Genomic DNA, 25,769 nt, shown 5'->3' with positions numbered 1-25,769 from the left:
GCCCGGAAGAGGAAGTGGTGAGCAGGGGGTGCGTGCATGGGAAGAAGAGACCATGCTAGTGTGGTCAGCACTGGCCCAAAGAACAGAAGAGAGGTGCAGCCTGAGGAATGAGCAGCAGGCCAGCAAAAAAATGAAGAAGAACGTCAACCCCCGCGGCCGATGGGACTCCTTTCTCCGCGAGGGCTGAAAATGAAGGAAGTTAGGGTTGGAAGGAGGCTGCTGCTGCCACTAGTTCCGGGGAGGGAGGGAGGGAGAGAGAGTGAATGAGCAAGCAAGCATGTGTGTTTCAGATCCTGTGTGTGTATGTGTGTGAGTGAGTAGCATGTATGTGAATGATTGAGAGCCTGTATATGTGAAAGAGAGTATGTCTGTGATTGAGAGCCTGCCTGTGAGAGAGAGAGCATGAATGTAAAAGTTTACGATTGGGAACCTGTATGTGTAAGTTTGTGATTGAAAACCTGTTTGAGTGAAAGAGTATGTGTGTATGATTGAGATCCTTTGTGTGTGAGAGAGATCATGTGTATGTATGATTAAGAGCCTGTGTGTAAATGACAGAAAGAGAGCATGTGTGTCTGTTTCTGATTGAAAGCTGGTTTAGGTGAGGGAGCACATCAGTATGTGATTGAGAGCCTGTGTGTAAATGAGAGAAAAGAGAGAGCATGATTGTAAGCATGTGAATGAGAGTCTGTGTGTGAGAGAAAAAGACAGCATGTATGTATGTGATTTAAAGCCTGAATGTGTAAGCATGAAAAGATAGCATGTGTGTAAATGTGTAATTAAGAGCCTATATAAGTGAGAGAAAAAGCATGTGTATATGTGAGTGACTGAGAGCATGTGTGTGTAAGGTGTGTAATTGAGAGCCAGTGTGAGAGAGAGCACTGGTATGTGACAGAGAGAGGAGAAAGTTCCAAGCAAACCATCCCTCCTCCTGCTAATTCAAAACAATCTCAGGACACCTGGATATCAAATGCTCCCAGGTATGCAGAGCAAAAAAAAAATTTTGTATCCTTATTTTTCATTACTGGGTCTTTGTGTCTGCTATTTTGAAATATTTTATTGGTATCTAGAAATTTTTTATATGAGTTTTGAAATAATCTATTCTTTTTGTTAGTATGGTTTTACTGCTACTGATTTTATATTTCTTGATTGTTTTATAAGGAAGGGTGATGTTTCTTTTTTCCTTTATTACACTGCATACAGAGACTCTGGCTTGTTTCAGTTTCCAGTTCCGTTTTTTCTGCAGGCTTCTAGTTATGCGTTTTGGGCTCTTTATTCTTTGTTAGGTGAGGGTCAGCACATGTAATTTAGGTGAGGTTTTCTGCTGGCATGTAGTTTCTGTGTAGGGCTCTATAGCAGCCTGACTTGGTCGGTTTTCCTAATAGGAGATGTATTGGTGTCTTAATGCCTGGTGTAATATTTCCATTGTTGCCTTTTCTTAGGTAAGGTGGTTACTGTTTAAGTGCTTGAAACTGGTGCTGTTTTGGTGTGGGATGTTTACTATTTATGCAATTTCTGTTCAGACAGAATAAGTATCTTTTCCATGTGTCATTTTAAACAATAAAAATAATTACCGGATCTTTACTTTTTATTTCTGCCGTGAACTGTAATGAGCAGTGTGTCACACATGTGAGTGTGGCCTGTCAGGTGTGTCACGATGGGAAAAAGGTTGAGAACCACTGATCTAGGGCATTGCCACAGAGGGCTGGGAATTTTTTTTATCATAACCTCTGTGTATAATTTTTGGGTGCCTTTGTCTGGGTGCAGCTTGCTGTGTGGAAGCCCAATCCACAGTTGACTTGAAGGCCTGACTACGGGCTCTAGCTGTCTTCACATCACCCAGCTGGACATTCCCGTATAGTGCGGACCTTCTATGTTCTGGATACCACCGGCTCCTGACATTTTTCAGCAGGTTTTTCTGGATTGTTTGGTTTGCTGCCCTAAAGTTTTGGGGCACATAACAGTACCCTGTGGCTCGATTACAGAGTGGTTTCCTTTTTTCAGTTTTTTGGTATTATTGTTTCAAACTGATATACAGTGCCCTGTTTGTTGTATTCAATTTCCCCTTTTAGAAGGGCACAATGTGTAGCACAATCATCTGCCCCCGTGTAGAAGGCAGTGTTCGATATCTGCTACAATGATGGGGCTGAGGATCGGATTGGTACCCTGCATCTTAAGTAGTGATCTCAGATACCTCTTTGGGGTATTGTGGGGAATTTGAATATGGGTAACGGGGATAAACTAGAGGAGGGGCGGGGGAGGGGGTATTGCTCATGTATTCACTCACAAATCAGCACCAAAACATTTAAAAAAGAGCTCAAAACATGGCTATTCAGGCAAGCTTTCAAAGATGGAATCGGCTAAATACACACACCAGAACCAACCACTGACAGTTAAATAACAGCTCTGACAATTACTTGACGGATGACAGCTATCCTTTATTACTATTTAAAATGTTGATATTTAATCGTAGGTCTTAAGCTGCATCGATACCTGAAGCCAGCCATAAACAGCTAGCAGCCAGTGTCGGTGTCATAACACAACTATATCTGTTATCTCACCTGTCACCTAGTTTCACACAGTTTTACCAGCCGCCCCCTCAATGTTCCATAACCTGTAATATGTTACTATATTAGCTGTTCCTTAACTTGGTGTTTCATAATTTATTTTATCCTGTTCCATAAGACTTTTTTAAATTTATATTGTATTGTACCATAATTTATATGGTGATGTTCTATCAGTTTCTCCAGAATTGTAACCCGGAGTGAAGGCATCTAGCTAAACTTTGGTATATAAAAGTATATGTATATATATATATATATATATATATATATATATCAACCTAATAAACGAAGGTTGACCGACGTGCCGCAAATGCGCAGTAGAGAGCAGCTCTACCGCGCATGCGAGCACGTCGGTCACAGTGTGCCTCTTAAAAATAAAATGGTGCTGTAGGAGCGGGCGGCAGCGGCGGCCCGAAGACCCGGAGCGGCAGCGGCACCGGCCCGAAGACACCGGAGCGACGGCGGCACCGGCCCGAAGACCCGGAGCGACAGGAGCGGCAGCCCGAAGACCCGGAGCGGCGGCCCCAAAGACCCGTGCAGGAGCGGCGGGCGGCACCAGCCCGAAGACCCGGAGGCGGCGGCCCGAAGACCCGGAGCGGCGGCGGCCTGCGCGCGAGGGAGGGACAGACTTCTGTCCCTCCCTCGCGCGCAGGCCGCCACCGCCGCCGCTCCGGGTCTTCGGGCCGCCGCTCCAGGTCTTCGGGCCGGGGCCGCCGCTCCCGCCGCTCCGGGTCTTCGGGCCGCCGCTCCGGGTCTTCGGGCCGGGGCCGCCGCTCCGGGTCTTCGGGCCGCCGCTCCGGGTCTTCGGGGAGATCGACTGAGGGGAGGAGGGAGGAGTGACTCAGGGGAGGGGGAGAGAGAGGAGTGACTGACTCAGGGGAGGGGGGAGAGAGGAGTGACTGACTCAGGGAGGGAGGAGTGACTGGGGGGAGGGGGAGGGAGGAGTGACAGGAGGGAGGGAGGAGGGAGAGTGACTCGGGGGAGGGGGAGGGAGGAGTGACAGGAGGGAGGGAGGAGGGAGGAGTGACTCAGGGGAGGGGGGAGGGAGAAGTGACTGACTGGAGGAGGGGAGGGAGGAGTGACTGGGGGGAGGGGAGATGGAGTGACTGAGGGAGGGAGGAGGGGGGGAGTGACTGAGGGGAGGAGGGAGAGAAGTGGGGGAGGTGGGAGGGAGAATGAGGGGAAGGAAATGATCCAAAAAAAAATGTTAATGTAGCCCGTTTTAACGGGCTTAACGGATATATATATATATATATATATATATATATATATATAAAATAAATAAATAAATATGCGCTCTGATAAGTGGAGTGGCCTTCATGTGTATTTGTTATGGTCAGGGTTCCTATTCATTTCTTCGCCTGTTTGCAGGGCGGGCCTCAGCTGGGAGGGTCGCTCCTCCACAATTATTTTATTTTTGTTGATGCCTCAGGGATCTCAGGCAAATAGATGAATCGAAACGGAACGCGAGTAGTCTCTTGGAACGTTGGCAGCAATCATTCGCTCATTAAGCAGGCTAAGATTATAGCTACACTAAAAAGGAAGCAGGCGGCTATTGCATTTTTACAGGAAACTCATCTCACAGACCTGGAGCATACAAAATTGAGGCAAAGCTGGGTGGGCGCAGTCCATTTCGCCTCAGCAACCTCTAGGCTGCAGGCGTGGCGGTCCTGGTTCATAAAAACCTATCCTTCACGGTTCAAAAAGAAATAAAGGATCCGTTGGGTCACTATATCGTGTTAATAGCAGAACTTGATAAGGCCCTGGTAGTATACTGTAATTTGTATGCACCTAACATTTATGACCATGCCTTTTTTACAAACATTTATGGTCTATTGCTACCGTATATCAGCAGCACTTTGGTGATTGGGATCGACTTTAATGAGATTAAGGACTCCTTATTAGATGTCTCCCAGTCCCCCTCCACGGGACGGAAGCTGGGCAGGGGGATCCAGTTCCTTTAGCAGTCCCTGCATTTGGTGGATGCGTGGAGGACCCTGAACCCCACTGATAGAACCTTCACCCATATTTCCCACGCTAACGCTTTGCATGCCCGTTTGGACTATCTATTGGTCATTGCGCAAGCTCTCTCTTCTATTATGGCCGCAGGGGTGGAGGAGATCATTAGTTCAGACCACGCGCTTGTTTGGGTGGAATTTGCGGACACACATGCATCTTCGGTACGTCCGCCCTGGCGTTATCCATACTACGTGGCAGATGACCCTCAATTTCAGGAGCATCCGCAGACTAAGTGGAATGAGTATGTGTCGTTCAATAGTGAATCCGTTGACTCACCCATCTTGTTTTGGTATGCGGTCAAGGCAGTCTTGCGAGGCGATATTATTTCTTAACTGTCACATAGACGCAAGATGTTGGATAAACGCCTCTTAGCGCTTAGCTCCCAACTTCAAACAGGGAAGCGGGACTTTCTTCTTGCCCATACCAAAACCAGCAGGGAAAGATATATGTCGATTCAAATTGCCTTGAACACTTTAATACATCAAAGGTCAAAAAAAAGCCTGGTGTTTTACCAACTCAAGCTTTTCCAGTATGGTAATAAGACTGGGGAGTTGCTGGTGAATTTGGTTAAGTCAGTGCAGGGTTCTAGACATGTTACAGCTCTTCGTATTGCGTTGGGGCAAATTGTTAACGATACCCCTAAAATAGCGGCCACGTTTCAGCGCTATTACGAGGCGCTGTACACCTCCGAGGGAGGACAGGGGGCAGACACTGGTAGTTTTCAAACTCGAGCTCACCCCCCACAGCTCTCAGCAGCGCAGCAGGCTTATTTAAATGCACCCACTTCAGTTGAAGAGGTTCAGAGAGTAATTCGCAGTTCACCACGTTTAAAAGCCCCAGGCCCTGATGGCTATACCATGGAATTTTACAAAACCCTGTCCAATCTGCTTAGCGAACCGTTAGCATGTACCTTTAATGATTTGATTCGGGGGGGTTCATATCCTCCACATACCAATTTGGCTTATATTATCCTCATTCCCAAGCCTGGTAAGGATCCTCTCTCCCCAGCTTCCTACCGGCCTATATCATTATTGAATTTCGATTAAAAGTTGCTGGCCAAAATAATGGCAGATTGCTTGGCCACTATTATGCCTCTTTTGATTGCTCCAGGACAAGTGGGGTTTTGTGAACAGCGCTATGCTTTAGCAAATATTAAATTAGTTCTAAACGCAATGGCTCTATGCATTAGGGTGGCAGCGCCCTATTTGGTGGTCAGTTTCGACACCGAAAAGGCGTTCGACAGGGTAGAATGGAAGTATCTGTTTCAATGCATGCAGGATATGGGATTTTAAGGGCTGTTTTCCAAGGCAGTGACCTTATTTTACACAGGACCGATGGCCTCCATTATTGTGAATGGCCAGAGGTCTGAAGCCTTTTTCATTTATCGGGGGACTAGGCAGGGATGTCCTCTATCGCCACTGCTTTTTATTCTTTCTCTAGAGCCCCTTCTTCTTTCAATTCAGGCCACCAAAGTGATCAGAGGGATCAAATTCCAAGAGACTATTTTCAAATATGCATTTGCTGATATTCTGGTTTTTATCACTGACCCTTTGCGTTCCTTACCACCCTTGCTAGCATTGTTTCGAGAGTTCGGGGCAGTATCGGGCCTTAGGCTAAATTGGGATAAGTCAGAGACCCTGGCCTTTCCTGAAGGATTGAAACAGGATTGGGGCCCGACTTTCCACTGCAGTGGGCCAATGACTGTATACGGTATCTTGGGATTTATATTTCCCCAAGCCTAGATCAGCTTTACAGACTGAATATTCCCAGGGTGTTATAGCATACGCTGGATAAGTTACAGTCTTGGTGACAGTTGCCCCTTTCGTTAGGGGGTCAAATTAATCTCTTCAAAATGATCCTTCTCTCCAAATGGCTCTACATAATTCAAAATCTGCCGCTACAGCTGAAGCACCAGGACCTGTTGACACTTGATAGAGCTCTACGCTCCTTTATTTGGCGAGGCAAGAAAGCCCGGATACCTTTGGCCTGGCTGAAGGAACGGTGGGGGCAAGGGGGCTTGGGTGTCCCAGACCGGGCCTCCTACAATTTGGCGGGCAACTTGCGGCTCTTAAAGGGGTGGATAGTGGTCAGCTCCACATATGTTAACATTGAGGCAGAACAGGTTTTAGTGGCCCCGTTGGACTTAAGATATGTTTTACATACCTCTACTGGTGGTCTTCCAGACTCCCTATAACAGCACGTGTTGCTGGAGCTGTTGCATCAGACTTGGGCCTGATAAAACAAGCGGATGGGGATCCCTCGTCAATGTGCTTACTTGCCACCTATATGGGGTAACTCCGCCTTTACACCAGAGTTGCATTCTCGGGTGTTCTCCCTTTGGGCTGCCAAAGGTTTGTTACAATTGGGGCATTTGCTTGATGGGGAGGGGAGGATCCTTACCTTTCAACAAGTCAAGGATCTCTACGGCACTCATAGTTCGCAGGTATTTTCATACTTGCAGGTCCAACATTACATTAAAGCCATACCCTCTGAAGCACATTAATCAACCGTGTTTCAGGCGTTGGATTCTCTCTTCTTTTTTGACCGAGCTGGCTCAGTCACCCTGTCCCATTATTACAAAGGCCTGAGGAACATGGTAAAAGTAGATGTGGGTGCTACTCTGGCTGAGAGATGGAACAGGGAGGGCCAGTTGGCTCTTACCCCCTGCAATTTTTCAGTTGAGGTTTCGGCGTATCTCTGCGATAACCACCACCATGTACTACCAAGAGATGCAGTTTAAGTTTTTGTATAGAGCGTATTTATCTCCACATGACATGCACCTCGCCAAGTTAGCCGAGACGGCGCTGTGCCCCAAATGTAACCTGGCACCGGGGTCACTGTTTCATATGTTTTGGGGCTGCCTGCTGATAAAAACTTTTTGGGGCCGTATAACACAATATCTGGCAGACCCTACTGGACATGGATGTTCCAGTCACTCCAGGGGCACTTTTATTTGATAGTATTCCCTCAGCAGTTCTAAGACGGCAGAGAGCTTGTCAATAATTCGTAAGGCCTGTTTGGTTGGGAAACGCCTCATTCTTATGTTATGGAAAGGTTCTGAGGTTCCTACATTTTGGATGTGGAGGATCGCGTTACACCAGCTGATGCAAATGGAGCATCTAGCATCAGGACCGTCTCCCCCTCAGCGCCGGCATTTCCTGTGGATCTGGGATTGCTATCTTCAATCACTGTCGCATCGTTCCCAGAGTCTCATTGTGAATGCCTGACCTCTTCGTTGTAATGGACTTATGTTCTTTCTCCTCATTTATTACCTGAAAGGTACTCCTGAACTGAGTGAGCGAGGGTGGAGGAAACAGGGGGGGATTTAGGGTTTTTTTGCAAATTGTAAAGTGTTCCGTACATTAGAGTTGCACTTACTGGCTGGCGGTGTTTTTTTTTCCTTATGCAATAAAAATTGTTGAAACATAAAGACCTCTATCATATTCCCCCCTCAGCCACCTCTTCTCCAAGCTGAACACCCTAACCTGTTTAATATTTCCTCATAGGGGAGCAGTTCCCTTTATCATTTTGGTCTCCCTTCTCTATACCTTCTCCATCCCAACTATATCTTTCTTGAGATGCGGCGACCAGAACTGTACACAATATTCAAGGTGCGGTCTTTACCATGGAGCGATAGAAGCATTACCGTTTTATTCACCATTCCCTTCCTAATAATTCCTAACATTCTGTTTGCTTTTTTGACTGCCACAGCACTCTGAGTTGACAATTTCAAATATTATCCACTATGATACATAGATCTCTTTTCCTGGAACCTAACATTGTGTAAATACAGTATGGGTTATTTTTCCTTATATGCATCACCTTGCACTTACCCAAATTAAATTTCATCTGCCATTTGGATGCCCAATTTTCCAGTCTCACAAGGTCCTCTTGCAATTTATCACAATCCTCTTGTGATTTAACCACTCTGAATAATTTTGTATCAATCTGCAAAATTTGATTACCGCACTCGTCGTATTCCTTTCCAGATCATTTATAAATATATTGAAAAGCACGGGTCCTAGTACAGATCCTTGAGGCACTCCACTGTTTAATCTTTTCCACCGGAAAAATGTCCATTTAATCCTACTCGCCGTTTCCTGTCTTTTAACCAGTTTGTAATTCAAGAAAGGACATGACCACCTATCCCATGACTTTTTACTTTTCTTCGAAGCCTCTCATGAGGAACTTTGTCAAATGCTTTCTGAAAATCCAAATACACTACATCCACCAGTTCACCTATATCTACATGTTTATTAACCCCTTCAAAAAAGTGAAGCAGATTTGTGAGGCAAGGCTTGCCTAGGGTAAAGCCATGATGACTTTGTTCCTTAAACCATGTCTTCCAATATGTTCTGTGATTTTGATTTTAGAACACTTTCCACTATTTTTCCTGGCGCTGAAGTCAGGCTAACTGGTGTGTAGTTTCCCGGATTGCCCCTGGAGCCCTTTTTAAATACTGGGGTTACATTAGCCACCCCCCAGTCTTCAGGTACAATAGATGATTTTAATGATAGGTTACAAATTCTAACTAATAGATCTGAAATTTCATTTATTTGGGGCTTCTATTCTATTCAAGGTATCTAAGCAGTGGGTGAAGAATCTCGGGGTGAAACTTGGTCCGAAAGCTGCTGAGCTTTTTTAGCTTATGTCCCTCTGGTGAAGGACATCCAAAGGGATTTGGACAGATGGGATAGGTTGTATTTCTCATGGCTTGGTAGGGTGGCTATATGTAAGATGAATGTTCTCCCTAGATTTTGTTACCATTTCCAGATGCTCCCAGTACAGATCCCCACTGGACTGTTAAAGTGTTGGCAATGCAAGTTATTCTGATATATATGGCATCGTCGGCATCCACGGGTGGTCTAGTAGAATAATTTTCCTAGATAAAACAAGAGGAGGTATTGGGGTACCTAATTTAAAATAGTACTATGTGGCAGCCCAGCTCAGTGCCATGTTACAGTGGCATGTGAAAGTGCGAATCAAGGCTTGGGTACGTATAGCACAGTTTGTAGCGAGGGACCCTCCACTGGACATCGGTGTGGATCGGTGGTTCTCTGACCACTAGGGGTTTCTCTTCACATTCTCATTTAATTCTGGAGACCTGGAGGTTATGTTGGAGGCGGTTGGTGGGACGTAGGTGATTCTACCATCACATCTCATTTTTGTTTAATAAACAATTTAGTCCGGGTCTAGAGGCTGGGATGATAGCGTGCTGGACCGAGCTGGGGAAAACTAGATTAGGACAATTTTGGGATGGTAATGATTTTATTCCTTTCATAAACTTGCAACAAACACACCAGCTGTCTCAGAGCGCTTGATTCTCCTAAAATCAATTGATTCACTATTTTTGGGCTGAGAAAATTGGGGTGGATCTGAAAAAAGGGAAAACCCTTTTTGCAGGCTTTTATGATCAAGCTGGAGGGATTAAGAGGTTTATATCTAAGATTTATGCACTATGAAATGGTGGCATGACCGTAAAGCATAAATTTCAATTGGCATGGGAGAAGGATTTGGTAGAATCTTTGGAGACAGTGTTTGGGATCAGTATTTCTTAGCCACTAGTAAGGGATCAGTTTCAGCTCTTAGTGCCTAATGTGTGATCCGAAGTACGCACTCATTTTTTTATATTAACATGTGGTTGGAAGTTAGTACGTGGTTTATTAACTATGGTGCTAAATTTAACATATCCAGAATCAGAAAACGATGGGGTAGAGAAATCTCAAATGTCCAATATCTTTGTCCTTGAGAGGTCTTTATTTGTAATCTCACAGTTGTATCACAGAATATTGTAGGCTTATTATAAGTCACACGGCCCCCCCGACACGGACCGTGTTTTGTACAACTGTGTCGGGAGGGACCAATAATCGCAATTTTGCAAATGTTTGACTCTTAAGGACAGACAGTCTCTGACAACAGAGCCAAAGGTTAATAATATGCGGACCGGATGTTTCAGAGAAAACAGCACTTCTTTTTAGAATGTTTTTATATCCAGTTTCTATTGCATTCACATGTTCAAACTGAAACGGAGTAGTGACACCGTTTTCTGATTCTAAACAGTGTGTGGTTGGGGATTTCACTTTTTCCCTGTGCTTATGCTAAATTTCGCATGATCATTATGCATTTTAATATTCCTTTTTACTCATTAGCATGCATCTAGAAGTGAATACTAATTGGTGAATTTTCAAAACGTTTCGTGCGTAAAAATGAGCATATATGTAGGTAGCATCTACTCATGTATTCCGTATTTTATAAAAGTCGAAAATATATGCATATTTTCCCTTTCCTGTACTCATATATGTGTTTTAAAAAGGGACAGTCTGGGACACTCTCGAACGGGGCCAACACTTACACACATATATTTGCCAATTTGCTCGCATATTTTTACACCTGATAATTATCTGGTGTAAGTGATATTAAACATGTTTATTATATAATACTGACTGGGTGGGAAATCTGGATGAATTGGGACGAGTTCAGGCTGAAGAATCAGGAAGGTCTCAGTGACTTGCAGAAGAACTGGGCGAACTAGTGGACTAACTGAAACTGGCACATATTTTAAAATTTGCTGACTTTCACAAAAACGTCTCCCTTTACTTTTGCAAGTATATTTTTAAAATAGGTAGGAAAAGTTTGTTCTTTCAATACACTGCATGTATTTGCACGTAAGCCTATATATGTGCATATTTTATAAAAACCGTGAATATCATTTGCAAAGGTCAGAAAAAGCAAAATTGCTTACCTTGTAATAGGTGTTATCCCAGGACAGCAGGATGTAGTCCTCACATATGGGTGACATCAGTAATGGAGCCCTATGTATGGAAAACTTCTTTAAAAGTTTCTATGAAACTTTTGAATGGCACCGGAGTGCCTACTGAGCATGCCCAGCATGCTATGATGTTCTCTGCCACAGGGGTCTCCCTTCAGTCTTGTCTTGTAGCAATAAGCGTTAGCCAAAAATAACATAATAAAACGTATCGGACCCAACTCCGCGGGGTGGCGGGTGGGTTTCGTGAGGACTACATCCTGCTGTCCTGGGATAACACCTATTACAAGGTAAGCAATTTTGCTTTATCCCAGGACAAGCAGGATGCTAGTCCTCACATATGGGTGATTAGCAAGCTAGAGGCTGAGTCATTTTGTGCTGAAGTAACCGTGAGGTATTGTTATTGAAATGAATCAGCCGAAATCACAGCAGGTCGGATGTAGAAGGAGTTGGGGTTATACTGGAAACAAGTTCTTTAAGACGGATTGTCCATAGGCTGAATCTTGTCTTCCCTCTTTGTCTAAACAGTAGTGAGCTGTAAAGGTGTGAAGAGAACTCCACGTTGCTGCTTTGCAAATGTCCCGAATAGGTACAGAGCGAAGGTGTGCTACTGAAGTTGACATCGCTCTGACTGAGTGTGCTTTTACTCGCCCTTGAAGAGTAAGGCCTGCTTTGTCATAACAAAATTGTATGCAATCTGCTAGCCAGTTTGACAGAGTATGCTTACCCACTGCTTTACCCGGTTTGTTTGGATCATAGGATACAAACAGCTGATTGGATTTCCTCTGGGCTGTAGTGCGGTTTAAATAGAAGGACAACGCACGCTTACAGTCCAAAGTGTGTAAGGCTCTTTCTCCCTGGTGAGAGTGAGGCCTCGGAAAGAATGTAGGTAAAACTATGGATTGGTTCAAGTGGAATTCCGTGACCACTTTTGGAAGGAATTTTGGGTGTGTCCGGAGGACTACTCTATCATGTAGGAACTTTGTAAAGGGTTCGTATGTGACTAGCGCTTGTAGTTCGCTGACCCTTCTAGCTGATGTAATGGCTATGAGAAATACCGTTTTCCAAGTTAGGTATTTAAGGTCGCAAGTATTTATGGGTTCAAAAGGAGACCGCATAAGTCTGGTTAATACCACATTCAGGTCCCATAGTATGCTTGGGGAATGAATTGGAGGTTTAATGTGAGTTAGGCCTCTCATGAATTTACTGACGAGAGGCTGTGTGGAGATAGGAGCATCGTCCAGCTTATTATGGTAAGCTGAGATTGCACTTAAGTGTACCCTTACCGATGATGTCTTAAGACCAGAGTCTGAAAGATGGTAAAGGTAATCTAGTAGCGAGGTAGTGGGGCAAGTGAAAGGATCTAAATCTTTCTGAGTGCACCACAAAGTAAACCGTTTCCATTTGTAGGAATAATTCTTTCTAGTGGAAGGTTTACGCGCAGCGATAAGTACTTGAGATATAGCGGATGGAAGATTGAGTGGCCGTAAGATCAAGCTTTCAACATCCATGCTGTCAGGGACAGGGATTGAAGGTTGGGATGGCGCAACTGACTCTGTTCCTGAGTTATGAGATTGGGAGCTACTCCCAGGCGAATCGGATCCCTGACTGAGAGATCTAGCAGTGTGGGGAACCATACTTGTCGAGGCCAATATGGGGCTATGAGTATCATAGTCCCCTTGTCCTGTTGTAGCTTCACTAGTGTTTTGGTGATAAGTGGTATCGGAGGATACGCGTATAACAGGCCTGAGTTCCAATGGCGAGCAAATGCATCCTTTGGTAGGCTGTTCTGCTGTCGGAGTAGAGAGCAGTAATTGTTCACTTTGTAGTTGAGCTGGGATGCAAAGAGATCTATCGTCTGTTGTCCCCAGCGTTGGAAGATTTTGGATTCTATTGCTGGATCCAAGGACCATTCGTGTGGTTGGAACTGACGACTGAGGCGATACGCCACTGTGTTGTGGATGCCCGCTAGGTAAGTGGCCCATAGAAGAATTGAATGTGTTAGGGCCCAGTCCCAAATCTGTGCTGCTTCTTGACAAAGAAGGTAAGAACCTGTCCCTCCTTGTTTGTTGATGTACCACATGGCTACTGTGTTGTCCGTTTGGATTAAAACAGTCTTGTGTGATAGGCAGTCTTTGAATGCATGCAGCGCATAGCGTATAGCTCGAAGCTCTAGGAAGTTTATTTGAAAAGTGGCTTCGAGTCGTGTCCACTTGCCCTGTGTCTTTAGATGACCAATATGCGCTCCCCACCCTAAGGTGGATGCATCTGTAGTCAACGTCACTTGTGGAACTGGTTGCTGAAAAGGTAGGCCTTTGAGCAGGTTGGGCATTAGCGTCCACCAGAGAAGTGCAGCTTTGAGCTCTGGTGTGTTGTAAATAGGAGTGGACATTGGTTGAGTGGCTTGTATCCACTGTGTTTTGAGTGTCCATTGTAGAAGTCGCATGGTCAGTCTGGCCATGGGAGTTACATGAACCGTGGAAGCCATGTGCCCTAGAAGAATGAGGCACTGGTGAGCTGTCACCTTGAATCGGTTGCGAAGATCGTGAGTTAAGAGGACAAGTGTCTGAGCACAGTCTCTTGGTAGAAAAGCAGTCGCTAGCGTAGTGTTTAGTTCTGCACCTATGAACTGTAGTAGATGAGTTGGTGATAGATGGGATTTCTGGTAGTTGATGAGAAAACCCAAGGAATGAAGGACTTGGATGGTGAGCTTGAGGGAAGTGACAGCTCCTTCTTTTGACTGACTTTTGATGAGCCAATCGTCTAAGTAAGGGAACACGTGCACTTTTTGTTTGTGTAGGTGTGCCACTGCTGCAGCCATGCATTTCGTGAATACTCTTGGTGCTGATGCGAGACCGAATGGCAGCACTCTGTATTGAAAGTGTTGATCCATTACCCGAAATCGCAGGTACTGGCGATGAGGAGGATAGATGGGGATGTGAGCGTAGGCATCTTGAAGATCCAGAGAGCAGAGCCAATCTCCCCTTTGAAGAAGAGGTAGAATGGAGCCTAGGGATACCATTCTGAATTTTTCTTTTTTGAGAAATTTGTTGAGATTCCTGAGGTCTAGGATAGGACGAAGGCCTCCTGTTTTCTTTGGAATGAGGAAATATCTGGAATAGAATCCTCTGCCCTTTTGAGGTCCAGGAGCTGGTTCTATGGCCCTGGCTCTCAGAAGGGTGGATAATTCTGTTTGAAGAATTATGGAGTGTTGATTTATTGAGTGAGAGTGAAGTGGTGGATTCTCTACAGGGGTAGTTAAGAAATCCAGCCTGTAACCGTGAGTTGTGATGGATAACACCCACTGGTCGGTGGTGATGGAGGTCCAATTGTTGTGGAAGTACTGAATGCGACCTCCTACAGGTGTTTCTGGGAACGGATTGATGTAGCTGCTGCTCTCTGGGGATGTTCAGAAACCAGAAGTGGCTGTCGTTTGTGGAGGTGGTTGAGCCCTCGGTTGCCTTTGTCTAGGCTGCTGGCGTTGTGCTGGGCGGCTAGGTCTTTGTCTACCTGCTGGGGGGTAGTATCTACGTTGGCGATAGTACGGCCGTCGAGTGTCTCTTCTTGGAAACTTTCTAGAAGAGGCCTGAGACTCCTGAGGCTGAGACGACAATTGTTTTAACGTCTCCGAGTGGTCCTTAAGGGTCGCTACAGCTTCCTTTATTTTTTCTCTGAAGAGATTAACCCCTAAGCACGGTAGATCGGACAAATGCTCTTGGACTTCTGGGCGAAGATCAGAGGCCTTCAGCCATGCCCATCGCCTTGCCGCTATAGCAGATGCTGATAACCTTGCTGCTGTTTCAAAACAGTCATAAGTTGCTCTGACTTCGTGTTTGCCAGAGTCAAGGCCTTTATGTATAAGTGTTTGAAATGCCTCTTGATATTGTTCCGGAAGAGCAAGAAAAAGTTCCTGAACCTGTTTCCAAAGGTTCCTTTGGTATTGGTTCATGTACAGCTGGTAAGATGAAATTTTTGATACCAGCATGGAACCCTGGAAAACTTTTCTGCCTAGGTTGTCTAACAACCTACTCTCCTTCCCCGGCGGCACTGAAGCATGGGACTTTTGTCTCTTTGCCTTCTTTTGGGCGGATTCTACCACCACTGATTGGTGGGGCAGTTGTGTTCTTTGGAATCCTGGAGTTGGTTGTACCAAATAAGTGGCTTCAGCCCTTTTGTTGACCGGTAAGACAGAACTTGGATGCTCCCAGATCCTGTGTTGAAGTTCTTGTAACACTTCATGAACCGGGATTGCCAACATTTCCTTTGGAGGGTCTACAAACTGTAAGACTTCCAAAGTCTTTTGTTGCTGATCCACCTCTGTTTGTATAGGGAATGGAATGGTATCAGCCATTTCCCTAACAAAATTTGTAAAGGAGAGGTCTTCCGGTGGAGACTTTCTGTGATCCTCAGTTGGAAACGGTTCAGAGAATAAATCTTCCTCCGAAGAATATTCAGAATGAGAGTCATCCAGTTCATCCTGTGGCCTTGGATAAGGAACTGATGTTTTTACAGGTGAATGTGGCCTAGGGGGCCCTGGCACCCCTGAAGGGCCTGGAAGTGGGTCCTGTGGTAATTGTTTCGTTAGGATTCCCAGTAGTGTGTCCAGTCTATTGAAAACTGGATGTAGAATGGGAACATCCCCCTGAGGAATCGGTGCTGGAATAGGCATTCTTGGTGAGGGCACCGGCATGGGCATCGGTGGCACCGAAGAAGGAATCGGTGGGGGCGTATGCGGTATTGGTGAATGTACCGGGGTTGGAATCGGTACCGGTTCCCGCGGCATCGTCGATGACCCCGGAATCGTTGGTGCGGGAATGGGCATCGATGGATGTGGAATCGGCATCGATGGTGGAATCGCCTCTCGGAGAGCCTGTTGCACCGCTTGACGTATTAGGGAGTCAAGTTCCACTCGCACAGCTGGTGAAAACAGAGCAGCTGTGGAGGGAGGCGGTGTTGGCGATGCCGATTCCTCCTCAGGGCCCTGAGGAGGTTCGGAACCCGGCACCGATATCGGTGGGGATCGCCCGTCAGTAGGCCTTGGAGCCTCTGCTTCCATCCGGGGTTTCTTAGCCGGAGAGGCCGTACCTGTGGTAGTGTCTCCGGTCACCGGTTCCCGCCTTCGTCGATGTCGATGGTGATGCTTCTCGGGCTGTTTGTCGCTTCCTGAAGTCGATGCCTTCGATGAAATCGACGGAGATGGAGTGGATGCGTCCCCCGCAGCTGGAAGTTTTTTCTTTAACAGCAGTTGCCGAACCGAGGCCGCTGGAGAAGACTGAGCCAAAGTGGACAGTCTTGGAAGCAGCTGAACTGAAAAAAGCTGTTCCATCTTCTCGGCCCTAAGTCGCCGACCCTTACTGGTCATTTCAGCACAAGATGGACATGCCTGAATGTTGTGATCCTTGCCTAGGCAAAGAACACATTCAAAATGCGGGTTGGTAATCGACATTGTTCTAGTGCAATTCGGGCACTTTTTAAACCCGGATGCCATAGCGCCGGACGGCCGTCGACGGCGAAAACTCGAATTATATCGATCCCAGCCGGGAATCGAGAGAGAAAAAAGTTACCGCCGGTAACAAATGGGAAAACCCCTGTCGATGAAGTTAGTATTTTTCGAAATTTTCCGAATTTTTTGGAGATGAAAATTCACCTCAGACTCCGATTATACCGCGAGGCTAACCGCTTCGCGGAAAAAAGAAGACTGAAGGGAGACCCCTGTGGCAGGGAATATCATAGCATGCTGGGCATGCTCAGTAGGCACTCCGGTGCCATTCAAAAGTTTCATAGAAACTTTTAAAGAAGTTTTCCGTACATAGGGCTCCATTACTGATGTCACCCATATGTGAGGACTAGCATCCTGCTTGTCCTGGGATAATACGTGTCTAGATTTGCTCACAGTCATATTGCTCACAGTCATATATCCAATACACAATTTGTTTGAAAGTTATTCCCCCTGGCTTTAGTGAAAATATTGGCTATTTATTTTGCATGTTGTTAATGATCTTTAATGAATCGTCCCCTATGTTGCTAAAATATGTTTTCTGAGTTTAAGCATACAAGCTTTTGATGTGCATATGTATTCAAAGAAAAACACTTGTGGCACTGTTGTAAAATAAAGGTATTCTGCAGCCTGAGGGTCCCAGCCCACTTTCCTCTCCCCTCTCATCTCTCCCAGTCTCTGGGAGAGGGGCAACACTAATGAAGAATACCACCTATTTACCTTCTCAGTGATACAAGCAGCACATAAGGACAACTACTTAGCTCAGAATCAGACCTTTTTTTTTTTTTTTTTTTTTTTTACACATTTCAGGGTTACCAATTGGAATAAGACAGACAACTCGTGCCTCTAAATTCCTTAACACAGCATAGGCTTGTACTGGTTAAAACTTTGTATCATTGGTAAACTCAGAGCAAACACATAAGACACTTAGACTTGCTTAGGGTGTATGAAACCATAGCTAGCTAACTAACCCTATAACTTTAGAAGATTACCATCATCTCTCACCATTACAGAGACCTGGTTTGCAGAGATGTAGTTCATGGAGGGGTCTCCAGGGTGACAGCACATGTTAAGGTGCTCGCCTCAGCTGCTCTGCAGGAAGCAGGAGCTTCTCTGATAGACAGGGACCTCGGGTAGTTGAAGTTGGTCCGCTGGCTGTACAAAGGGGCAGGAAGCAATGGCATGGGCATTGCCTTCCAGTGTTAATGGGTTTACTCCCACTGGCTACTTTCCTGAGCCCTTTCCCCTGCTGTTTTTAACAGGCAGAACACATGCATATGCACGCGTTCTTGTATAGACAAGCAGAGAGATGGCTGGGGGTCACATTAATTTCAGAATGCTGGCCCCCCCTTTCCCATTGAGGGGGTCATGGCTCCTGCCGTGTGGCAACTCCTGACCAGGATGCATGACCTTGGTCTTGTAACCTTTTGAATAGCAAGCTGCCCTGACTGGGGCAGAACTCACCTATGATCCAACCTGTCTGACAAGCCTGCCTTCTTGAGTTGGCTGTTCTCATCTCTAGGCACATTTGGGCACATTTACAAGTTTGGGACCTGACACACACCCTGGGCTGTTTCTTAGGTCAGTGATTATGGAGAAAAGCTATATTCCTTCAGAAATGCTTAGTTAAACAGGTAGATCATATAACTTAGCCATGTATTATTCTGGCCAAAGTTCCTTATCTTTGAATTGCTGCTGAAATACATGTCAGTATTCATCATGTGATGTCAGAGTTCATATTTTGTTGTATACTGTGAAACCTCTGTTATCCTACAGCATGTTATGTATGATGAATTATGTAAGGGTTGGAAGGACATACCGTATTTTCCGGCGTATAAGACGACTGGGCGAATAAGATGACCCCCAACTTTTCCAGTTAAAATATAGAGTTTGGTATATACTCGCCGTATAAGACTACCCTTCTGTGTTACTACATAACCATACTGTATGTGGTACCCAGTATACAACAACCAGCCAATCACGGCAAGCGATATACCTTACCGGCGATTGGCTGGTTGTTGTATACAAATCCTGCTTGGATTGGTCAGCTCTCCCTGCTTGCCCAGCCCTCCCTGTCTCCAAGACTATCAGAGCAGTAACGCATCCCTCTGGCCCACCCTTGTATCCTATTACCGGTACCTCCTTCTCTGGCTCTCAGATCTCGCTCCTGAGGACTGCAGTGAAGCGGCGCAGACGTGCATGTGCGAGATCTGAGAGGCAGAGAAGGAGATACCGGTAATAGAGATGTGAATCGGAACCGGAATCGGTTCTGATTCCAGTTCCGATTCACATCGTGGGGTTTGTTTTCGTCCGGCCCGATCGGGTTTTTTTTTTTTTTTTTTTTTTTTATCGGCTGCGCCCGAGCCGATAAACAAAAAACCCACCCCGACCCTTTAAAACTAATCCCTCAGCTTCCCCCACCCTCCTGACCCCCCCAAGACCTGCCAAATTAAATACAACCCCCCACCCTCCTGACCCCTCCAAAACCTGCCAATTAAATACAACCCCCCCACCCTCCTGACCCCTCCAAGACCTGCCAAATTAATTAAATACAACCCCCCACCCTCCTGACCCCTCCAAAACCTGCCAAATTAATACAAACCCCCCACCCTCCTGACCCCTCCACAAGATCTGCCAAATTAGTTTTCTACAACCCCCCACCCTCCTGACCCCTCCAAGACCTGCCAAAAGTCCCTGGTGGTCCAGCGGGGTCCAGGAGCGGTCCGGGAGCAATCTCCTGGACTTGGGCCGTCGGCTGCCAACAATCAAAATGGCGCCGACGGCCCTTTGCCTTTACTATCAGGTCGATACAGTTATGCCGCGTTAGAAGAGTGTGGCAGTGCCAGGCGCACCCTCGTCCCCGCACGCACAGTTCTCTTCACCCACCGCTCGATACTCTCTTCAAATTGCATGCAAATGCATGCCGCGTCTGCGAAGCGTTAGGCGAAGATTAGGCCCGAGCAACCATTTTACTGTATAGAGCGGCCTATACAGTATCCTGGGTGCGCGGGCCTAACGCTTCACGGCCACGCTGGTATCTGTCATTTCAAATGTCATTTCAAATGACATTTGAAATGACAGGTACCAGGAAGTGGACAGTTATGTTCTCCGATGCTCGGCAAACTTTCCCCCAGCCCCCGCTCACCTGCTCTGGCCGCGTCCGGTCTCAGGTGCAGCCCCAGTCCCTATCCCCTCCTCCCGAAGCAAAAAAAAAAAAAAAAACCGAAAAAGTAGCAAGAGAGCGAGGGGAGAGACGGGCAATCCTAGGCTCGGGCCTGCTAGTCTCTTCTCCTCTCCTCCCGAAGCAGGGCGCGAAAAGCAGCCTTGCTCCGGGAGGGGGGGGGGCGCAGTTTAAAGCGACGAAGCGACTTACTTTTGCAGCCCCCCCCCTCCGGACATCGGCGACGACCGCGGCTCCAGCCTCCAGCTGTCAGACAGACGCATCGCACGTGGGAAAGCGGCCCCTATGCGTGCAATTGGCTGCTCAAGACGTGACGTCATGACGTTTGGCGTCACGGCATGTGACGTCACGTCTTGAGCAGCCAATTGCACGCATAGGGGCCGCTTTCCCACGTGCGATGCCGTCTGTCTGACAGCTGGAGGCTGGAGCCGCGGTCCGTCGCCGATGTCCGGAGGGGGGGGCTGCAAAAGTAAGTTGCTTCGTCGCTTTAAACTGCCCCCCCTCCTCCCGGAGCAAGGGCTGCTTTTCCGCACCCTGCTTCGGGAGGAGAGGAGAAGAGACTAGCAGGCCCGAGCGTAGGATTGCCCGTCTCTCCCCTCGCTCTCTTGCTACTTTTTTTTCGGGGGGGGTGGGGGGGGTTTTCTTCGGGAGGAGGGGACAGGACTGGGGCTGCACCGGAGACCGGACGCGCCAGGGCAGGTGAGCGGGGCTGGGGGAAAGTTTGCCGCCTACCCTTACCCCTGCCTCTAACGCAGGGGTAAGGGTAGGCGGTAAGTTAGCAGGGTAAACGCGCAGCAAAACGGCAGGGTAAAAAGCGATAGTCAGGGCGCGCGTTACTGTATGGGAGGGAATAGCTAATTCGCTATCGTTTACATTTAATATACATGCCGCGTGCGGAAGGGGTTACCCGGGGATTTTAAGAGGCGGTAGGGATGAGTTAAAGGGGATAGTGTATCGCGGAAGGGCTAAACGCGGCAGGAAAGTGAGTAGAAGGCGAGTTAGGAGCAGGGTAACCGCGGCCCGCACTTTACTGTATTGATCTGTATGTCACTGGGGTCGACCAATGGCAGCAGTAGCCCCTGTGACATAGTAAGGGCAAAGGGCCGTCAGCTGCCAGTAATCAAAATGGCCGCCGACGGTCCTTTGCCCTTACTATGCACAGGGGCTACCGCTGCCATTGTTCGACCCCAGTGACATTGTAAGGGCAAAGGGCCGTCGGCGGCCATTTTGATTGCTGGCAGCCGACGGCCCAAGTCCAGGAGAATCGCTCCCGGACTGCTCCTGGACCCCCGCTGGACCACCAGGACTTTTGGCAGGTCTTTGGGGGGTCAGGAGGGTGGGAGGTTTGTTAGATTTTTATTTTTTTTATATTCGCTTCCATAAGACGCAGACCATTTTCCCCCCCACTTTTGGGGGGAAAAAGTGCGTCTTATGGAGCGAAAAATACAGTAATTATTCGCCCTATAGGAACGACCCCCGGTGTATAAGACGACCCCCGACTTTTGAGAAGATTTTCAGGGGTTAAAAACTCGTCTTATATGCCGGAAAATGCGGTACATTATTACATTATATACTGACGCTTTGCAGAATCTGATTTGAAAAGTTAACAATATCATTAAAGAGAGAAAGAAGGCTGATCTCTGAATTTAGGAGTTTAGCAAATCCAATCTGCAAACCAGTCTATTCCTGTCTAAAAATTTCACATGGTTTGTTTACAAATGCTGTTTATTATTACCTTAGACAAATACTGTAGATGTTTCGTTTTGTGCATTAAAATAAACATATCTGAATATAAACCTTAACTGTGTGTCTGACACAATATGGGTTAGGTGCTACTGCTTAAGAAAAACCTGAAACTACTACTAGAATTATACAACAGTGAAGATATTAAACTGAAGCAATAAAATTAGCTTATACAGCTCATCCAGCACTCAAGAGCTGAGTTTCTGCTGCTCCGAATCAGAACTTTTCTGCTGCCCAAAGGTCACAATTAAATGTCAGATAATACAATGAAGAATAAGGAAAAAAATGTAACCACAATGAAAAACAATTTTTCTTTTCCGTTCCAAGCAGAACATTTATTTATTCATCAATGTTTACATTTGTAATCCAAAAGTAGAAAATATCAATTGGTCATGAAAATGACTCCATACAGATGATAAACACAACAGCAGCTCATAATCTTGAAAATCCAATTATGTATTAGTGAGTTATAGTTAGGCATGGCTATATTTCACCAAGCACATCAAGAGGGACATTACTGCAAAAAGTAAAATAAAACAAAAGGACATGTAAGCAGCATATACTAAATAACAATTTAAATATATACACCAATGGATGATAAGGTAGTAGTAATAAACATACTAGTAGCTAAATAAACCCGTACCTGGGAAGACAGATAAGCATTCACAAGTAGGACAGAGTTTCCAATGTGGATTGTACAACGCTCATGTGCTGTGTAACGCTAAAGAAATGTTAGGTAGTAGTAGATGAGAATCTATGTGGATATGTAGTTAGTGAAATCAGATGGGTGAAATATTACAGGGTTAAAGAAAAGTTGCAATCATGACAATGGCCACAAGGCTTATATCCAGTGTGGTTCGATGTGGGTGTATTAGTAGAGAGTAAATCTAAAAAGACTAAAATGTCTCACCGGAGAGGGGATGCCTTAGATAGGTTACTATTACAATGCGAACAACATTGTACATTCATTCTGTGCTCTTTTCACTCACTCTGCTTAAATCGCAAGATCGAGTGGACTTTATTTTGCTGAGTCTTTCTCTTTTACTGTATTTATCATGCATCCCATTTGTGCCAGTTCTATTAATTCCTTGGTTCCTTGCTACTTTCATTTCACTGGTTCTTTAATGTCATGTGACACATTCGCACCTTTTATAGCAGCTTCTTGTTTGTAGTTGGAGACTTTGCTTCCCAGACCACAATGGAAACGCTGTCCTACTTGTGAATTTTTATCATCTGTCCTCCCAGGTACAGGGTTATTTAGCGACTAGCATGCTTATTACTTCAAACTTGTCATCCATTGGTTTATGTATTTAAATCGTTAAATATTCTGTAAGTCATTCTCTTTTATTTACTTTTCACAGTAATGTCCTTCCTGATGAAGCCACTTGACAAACAATGGCCATGTTGGGGGACCTAATTATAGTTCACTAATACATAATTGGATTTTCAAGATCATGAACTGTTGCTGCATTTATCGTCTGTATGGAGTCATTTTCATGACCAATTGATATTTTCTGTTTTAGGATTACAAATATAAACATTGATAAATGTTTTGCTTGAAACAGAAAAGAAAAAAATTGTTTGTATTGTTAAATTTTTCTCCTCACACTTCATTGTTTAATCTTAGATTGTTCAGTGTCAGATTTTTTGCTGATCCACCCCTTTGTTTTTTCACAATTAAATGTCAGTCATTCCCATTTTAATAATGACAGTGTCTCTACTATACGGTTACATTTGAAGCCAAATAAGATTTTTGTTTATTTTATGCTTACGCTCTGATGATATGTTGTTCCAAATGTATAAGCAGCATGAAGCCTTGTCTCAGTGTCCGGGCAAAGCTACAAAAATGAAATAAATTGTCAGCACTGCTCATTCTATTTAAAGACAAAATTACTTTTATGTCATGAAACTAAAATATTGATAATCAATAATCTAATTTTTAATATCAATAATTCTGTTGACTTGGCTTCCCTCATCATTGATCCTATTTCTAGATTTTATTTTTAATATTTTTATGTCTGTTAGAAATAAAAAATATGTATGTGTGTTATTATGGTCTTGGCCAACATTTTTGTTAATCTCCTTCATAAAGTTCACTCTTCTGCTTCTTATATTTTACTCTGAGTCTGAATCCTGAAGAACTTTGAATGGCAAATATGCAGGAAACTAAATGCACAATAGAACCTTTATGGGCAGAAATCCCATGTGTGTTGGGGAAGAGTATAAATAAGGGTATACACCATCCACCTGGCCGAAATGATCAGACGGATGATGAAATACTAAGAGAAATTAGAAATGCTAACATTTTCCAAAACAGTAATAATGGGAGATGTTAATTAGCCCAATATTGACTGGGTAAATGTATCAACAGGACATGCTAGAGAGGTAAAATTCCTGGATGGAATAAATGACTGTTTCAGGGAGCAATTGGTTCAGGAATCAAGAAGAGAGGGAGCCATTTTAGATCTAATTCTTAATAGAATGCAGAATTTTATACAAGAGGTAACGGTAGTAGGGCCACTTGGCAACAGTGATCATAATGATCAAATATGACTGAATGACTGGAATGGGCACACAAAGTAAATCTTCAGCTCTAGCACAAAATTTTCAAAAGAGACATTTTCATAAAATGAGGAAAATAGAAAAAAACTGAAAAGTACAGCTATAAAGGTTTGGACATTTTTTTTTAAATACCATTTTAGAAGCACAGACCAAATGTATTCATCACATTAAGGCCCAACAACTTCCAGCATGGTTAAAAGGTGAGGTGAAAGGAGTTATTTTAGCTAAAAGAACTTCCTTCAAAAATGGGAAGAAGAATTCATCTGAAGAAAATAAGAAAAAGCATAATTAAGCTCTAGAATTCAATGCTGGAGGATGTGGTTAGGGCAGTTAGTGTAGCTGGGTATTAAAAAAGTTTGGAGAAGTTCCTAAACTGCTATTAATCAAATTTACTTAAGGAATAGCCATTTCTAATACTGGCATTCGTAGTATGGGATCTATTTAATGTTTGAGTAGTTGCCAGGTTCTTGTAACCTGGATTGGCCACTGTTGGAAACAGGATGCCCGACTTGATGGACCCTCGGTCTGACCTAGTATGTCAACTTCTTATGTTATGTTTATTTCTGTATTCAAATATATACAACAGAAAGGTCTGTTTGCAATGGAGCCTTATAAAGCAGGTTATGGAAGGCAGTTAAACCCTTTGGGAAGTTTTTGAAAGTATGTCCAAAGTAATACAGGGTTAATTTCCAAAATGTATAGCTTACTTCTTGCTTTGAAAGTTGGAACTTGGAGAAACTGAATTAGCATGAATTAGATTTAGGTTTCTGCATTTCTGAGGATGGTGTGGCACTCCATCCCATTGTCCCCTAGTAGCTGGAAATTGTCATGTTGCTTCTAAGGAAGCTGCTATGTCACATTCCTCAACTGCTTCAGATTGTCCTGCATTTACTAGCCCATGAAGAGGATGTGGTTAAGACAGCTAGTGTAGCTGGGTTTAAAAAATGATTTGGATAAGTTCCTGAAGGAGAAGCCCATAAACTGTTATTAATCAATAGGGAACAGCTACTGTTTGTTGCCGGCATTAGTAGCATGGGATCTATTTAATGTTTGGATACTTGCTAGGTACTTGTGACTTGGACTGGCCACTGTTGGAGACAATATGCTGAGCGCCTTGGTCTGATCCAGTATGGTATGTCTTATGATAGGATGCTATACGAGCATTAAGCATAGTTTCCTAAAATGCCTTTCTCCCGAATGTATCCAAGACTCTAGAATCCTTCCCTAGGGGCACAGAGGAATGGTTCTGGTCCTTTCCCTCTCCTGAGAGTAGATTCAACCACCAAAGACTGATGCATTAGATTTTGCTTTCTGAATGCAGGAGCTTTCTGGACACAATATATTGTGTCTGCCTTCTTACTCATGGAACACACTATGCTTGAAACTCTTTAAGAAATCCTTGAACACACATTTTTCATTTGGCTTTCAATATTGAGAATT

General features: G+C 45.0%; 1 protein-coding gene across 1 annotated transcript in view; it reads right to left on the bottom strand.

Moving 5' to 3' along the window:
- Positions 1-25,769, bottom strand: part of TMEM67 (transmembrane protein 67) — a 624,701-nt gene that overhangs the window by 415,709 nt on the left and 183,223 nt on the right. The window contains 1 exon segment of the mRNA XM_029591688.1: positions 23,540-23,605. Coding sequence (XP_029447548.1) covers positions 23,540-23,605 — 66 coding nt within the window.

This window comes from Rhinatrema bivittatum, chromosome 2, assembly GCF_901001135.1.
Source record: "Rhinatrema bivittatum chromosome 2, aRhiBiv1.1, whole genome shotgun sequence".
Classification (NCBI taxonomy): Eukaryota; Metazoa; Chordata; class Amphibia; order Gymnophiona; family Rhinatrematidae; genus Rhinatrema; species Rhinatrema bivittatum.
Note: the sequence above shows the minus strand (reverse complement) of the source record. Positions and strands in the feature narration are given on the sequence as shown.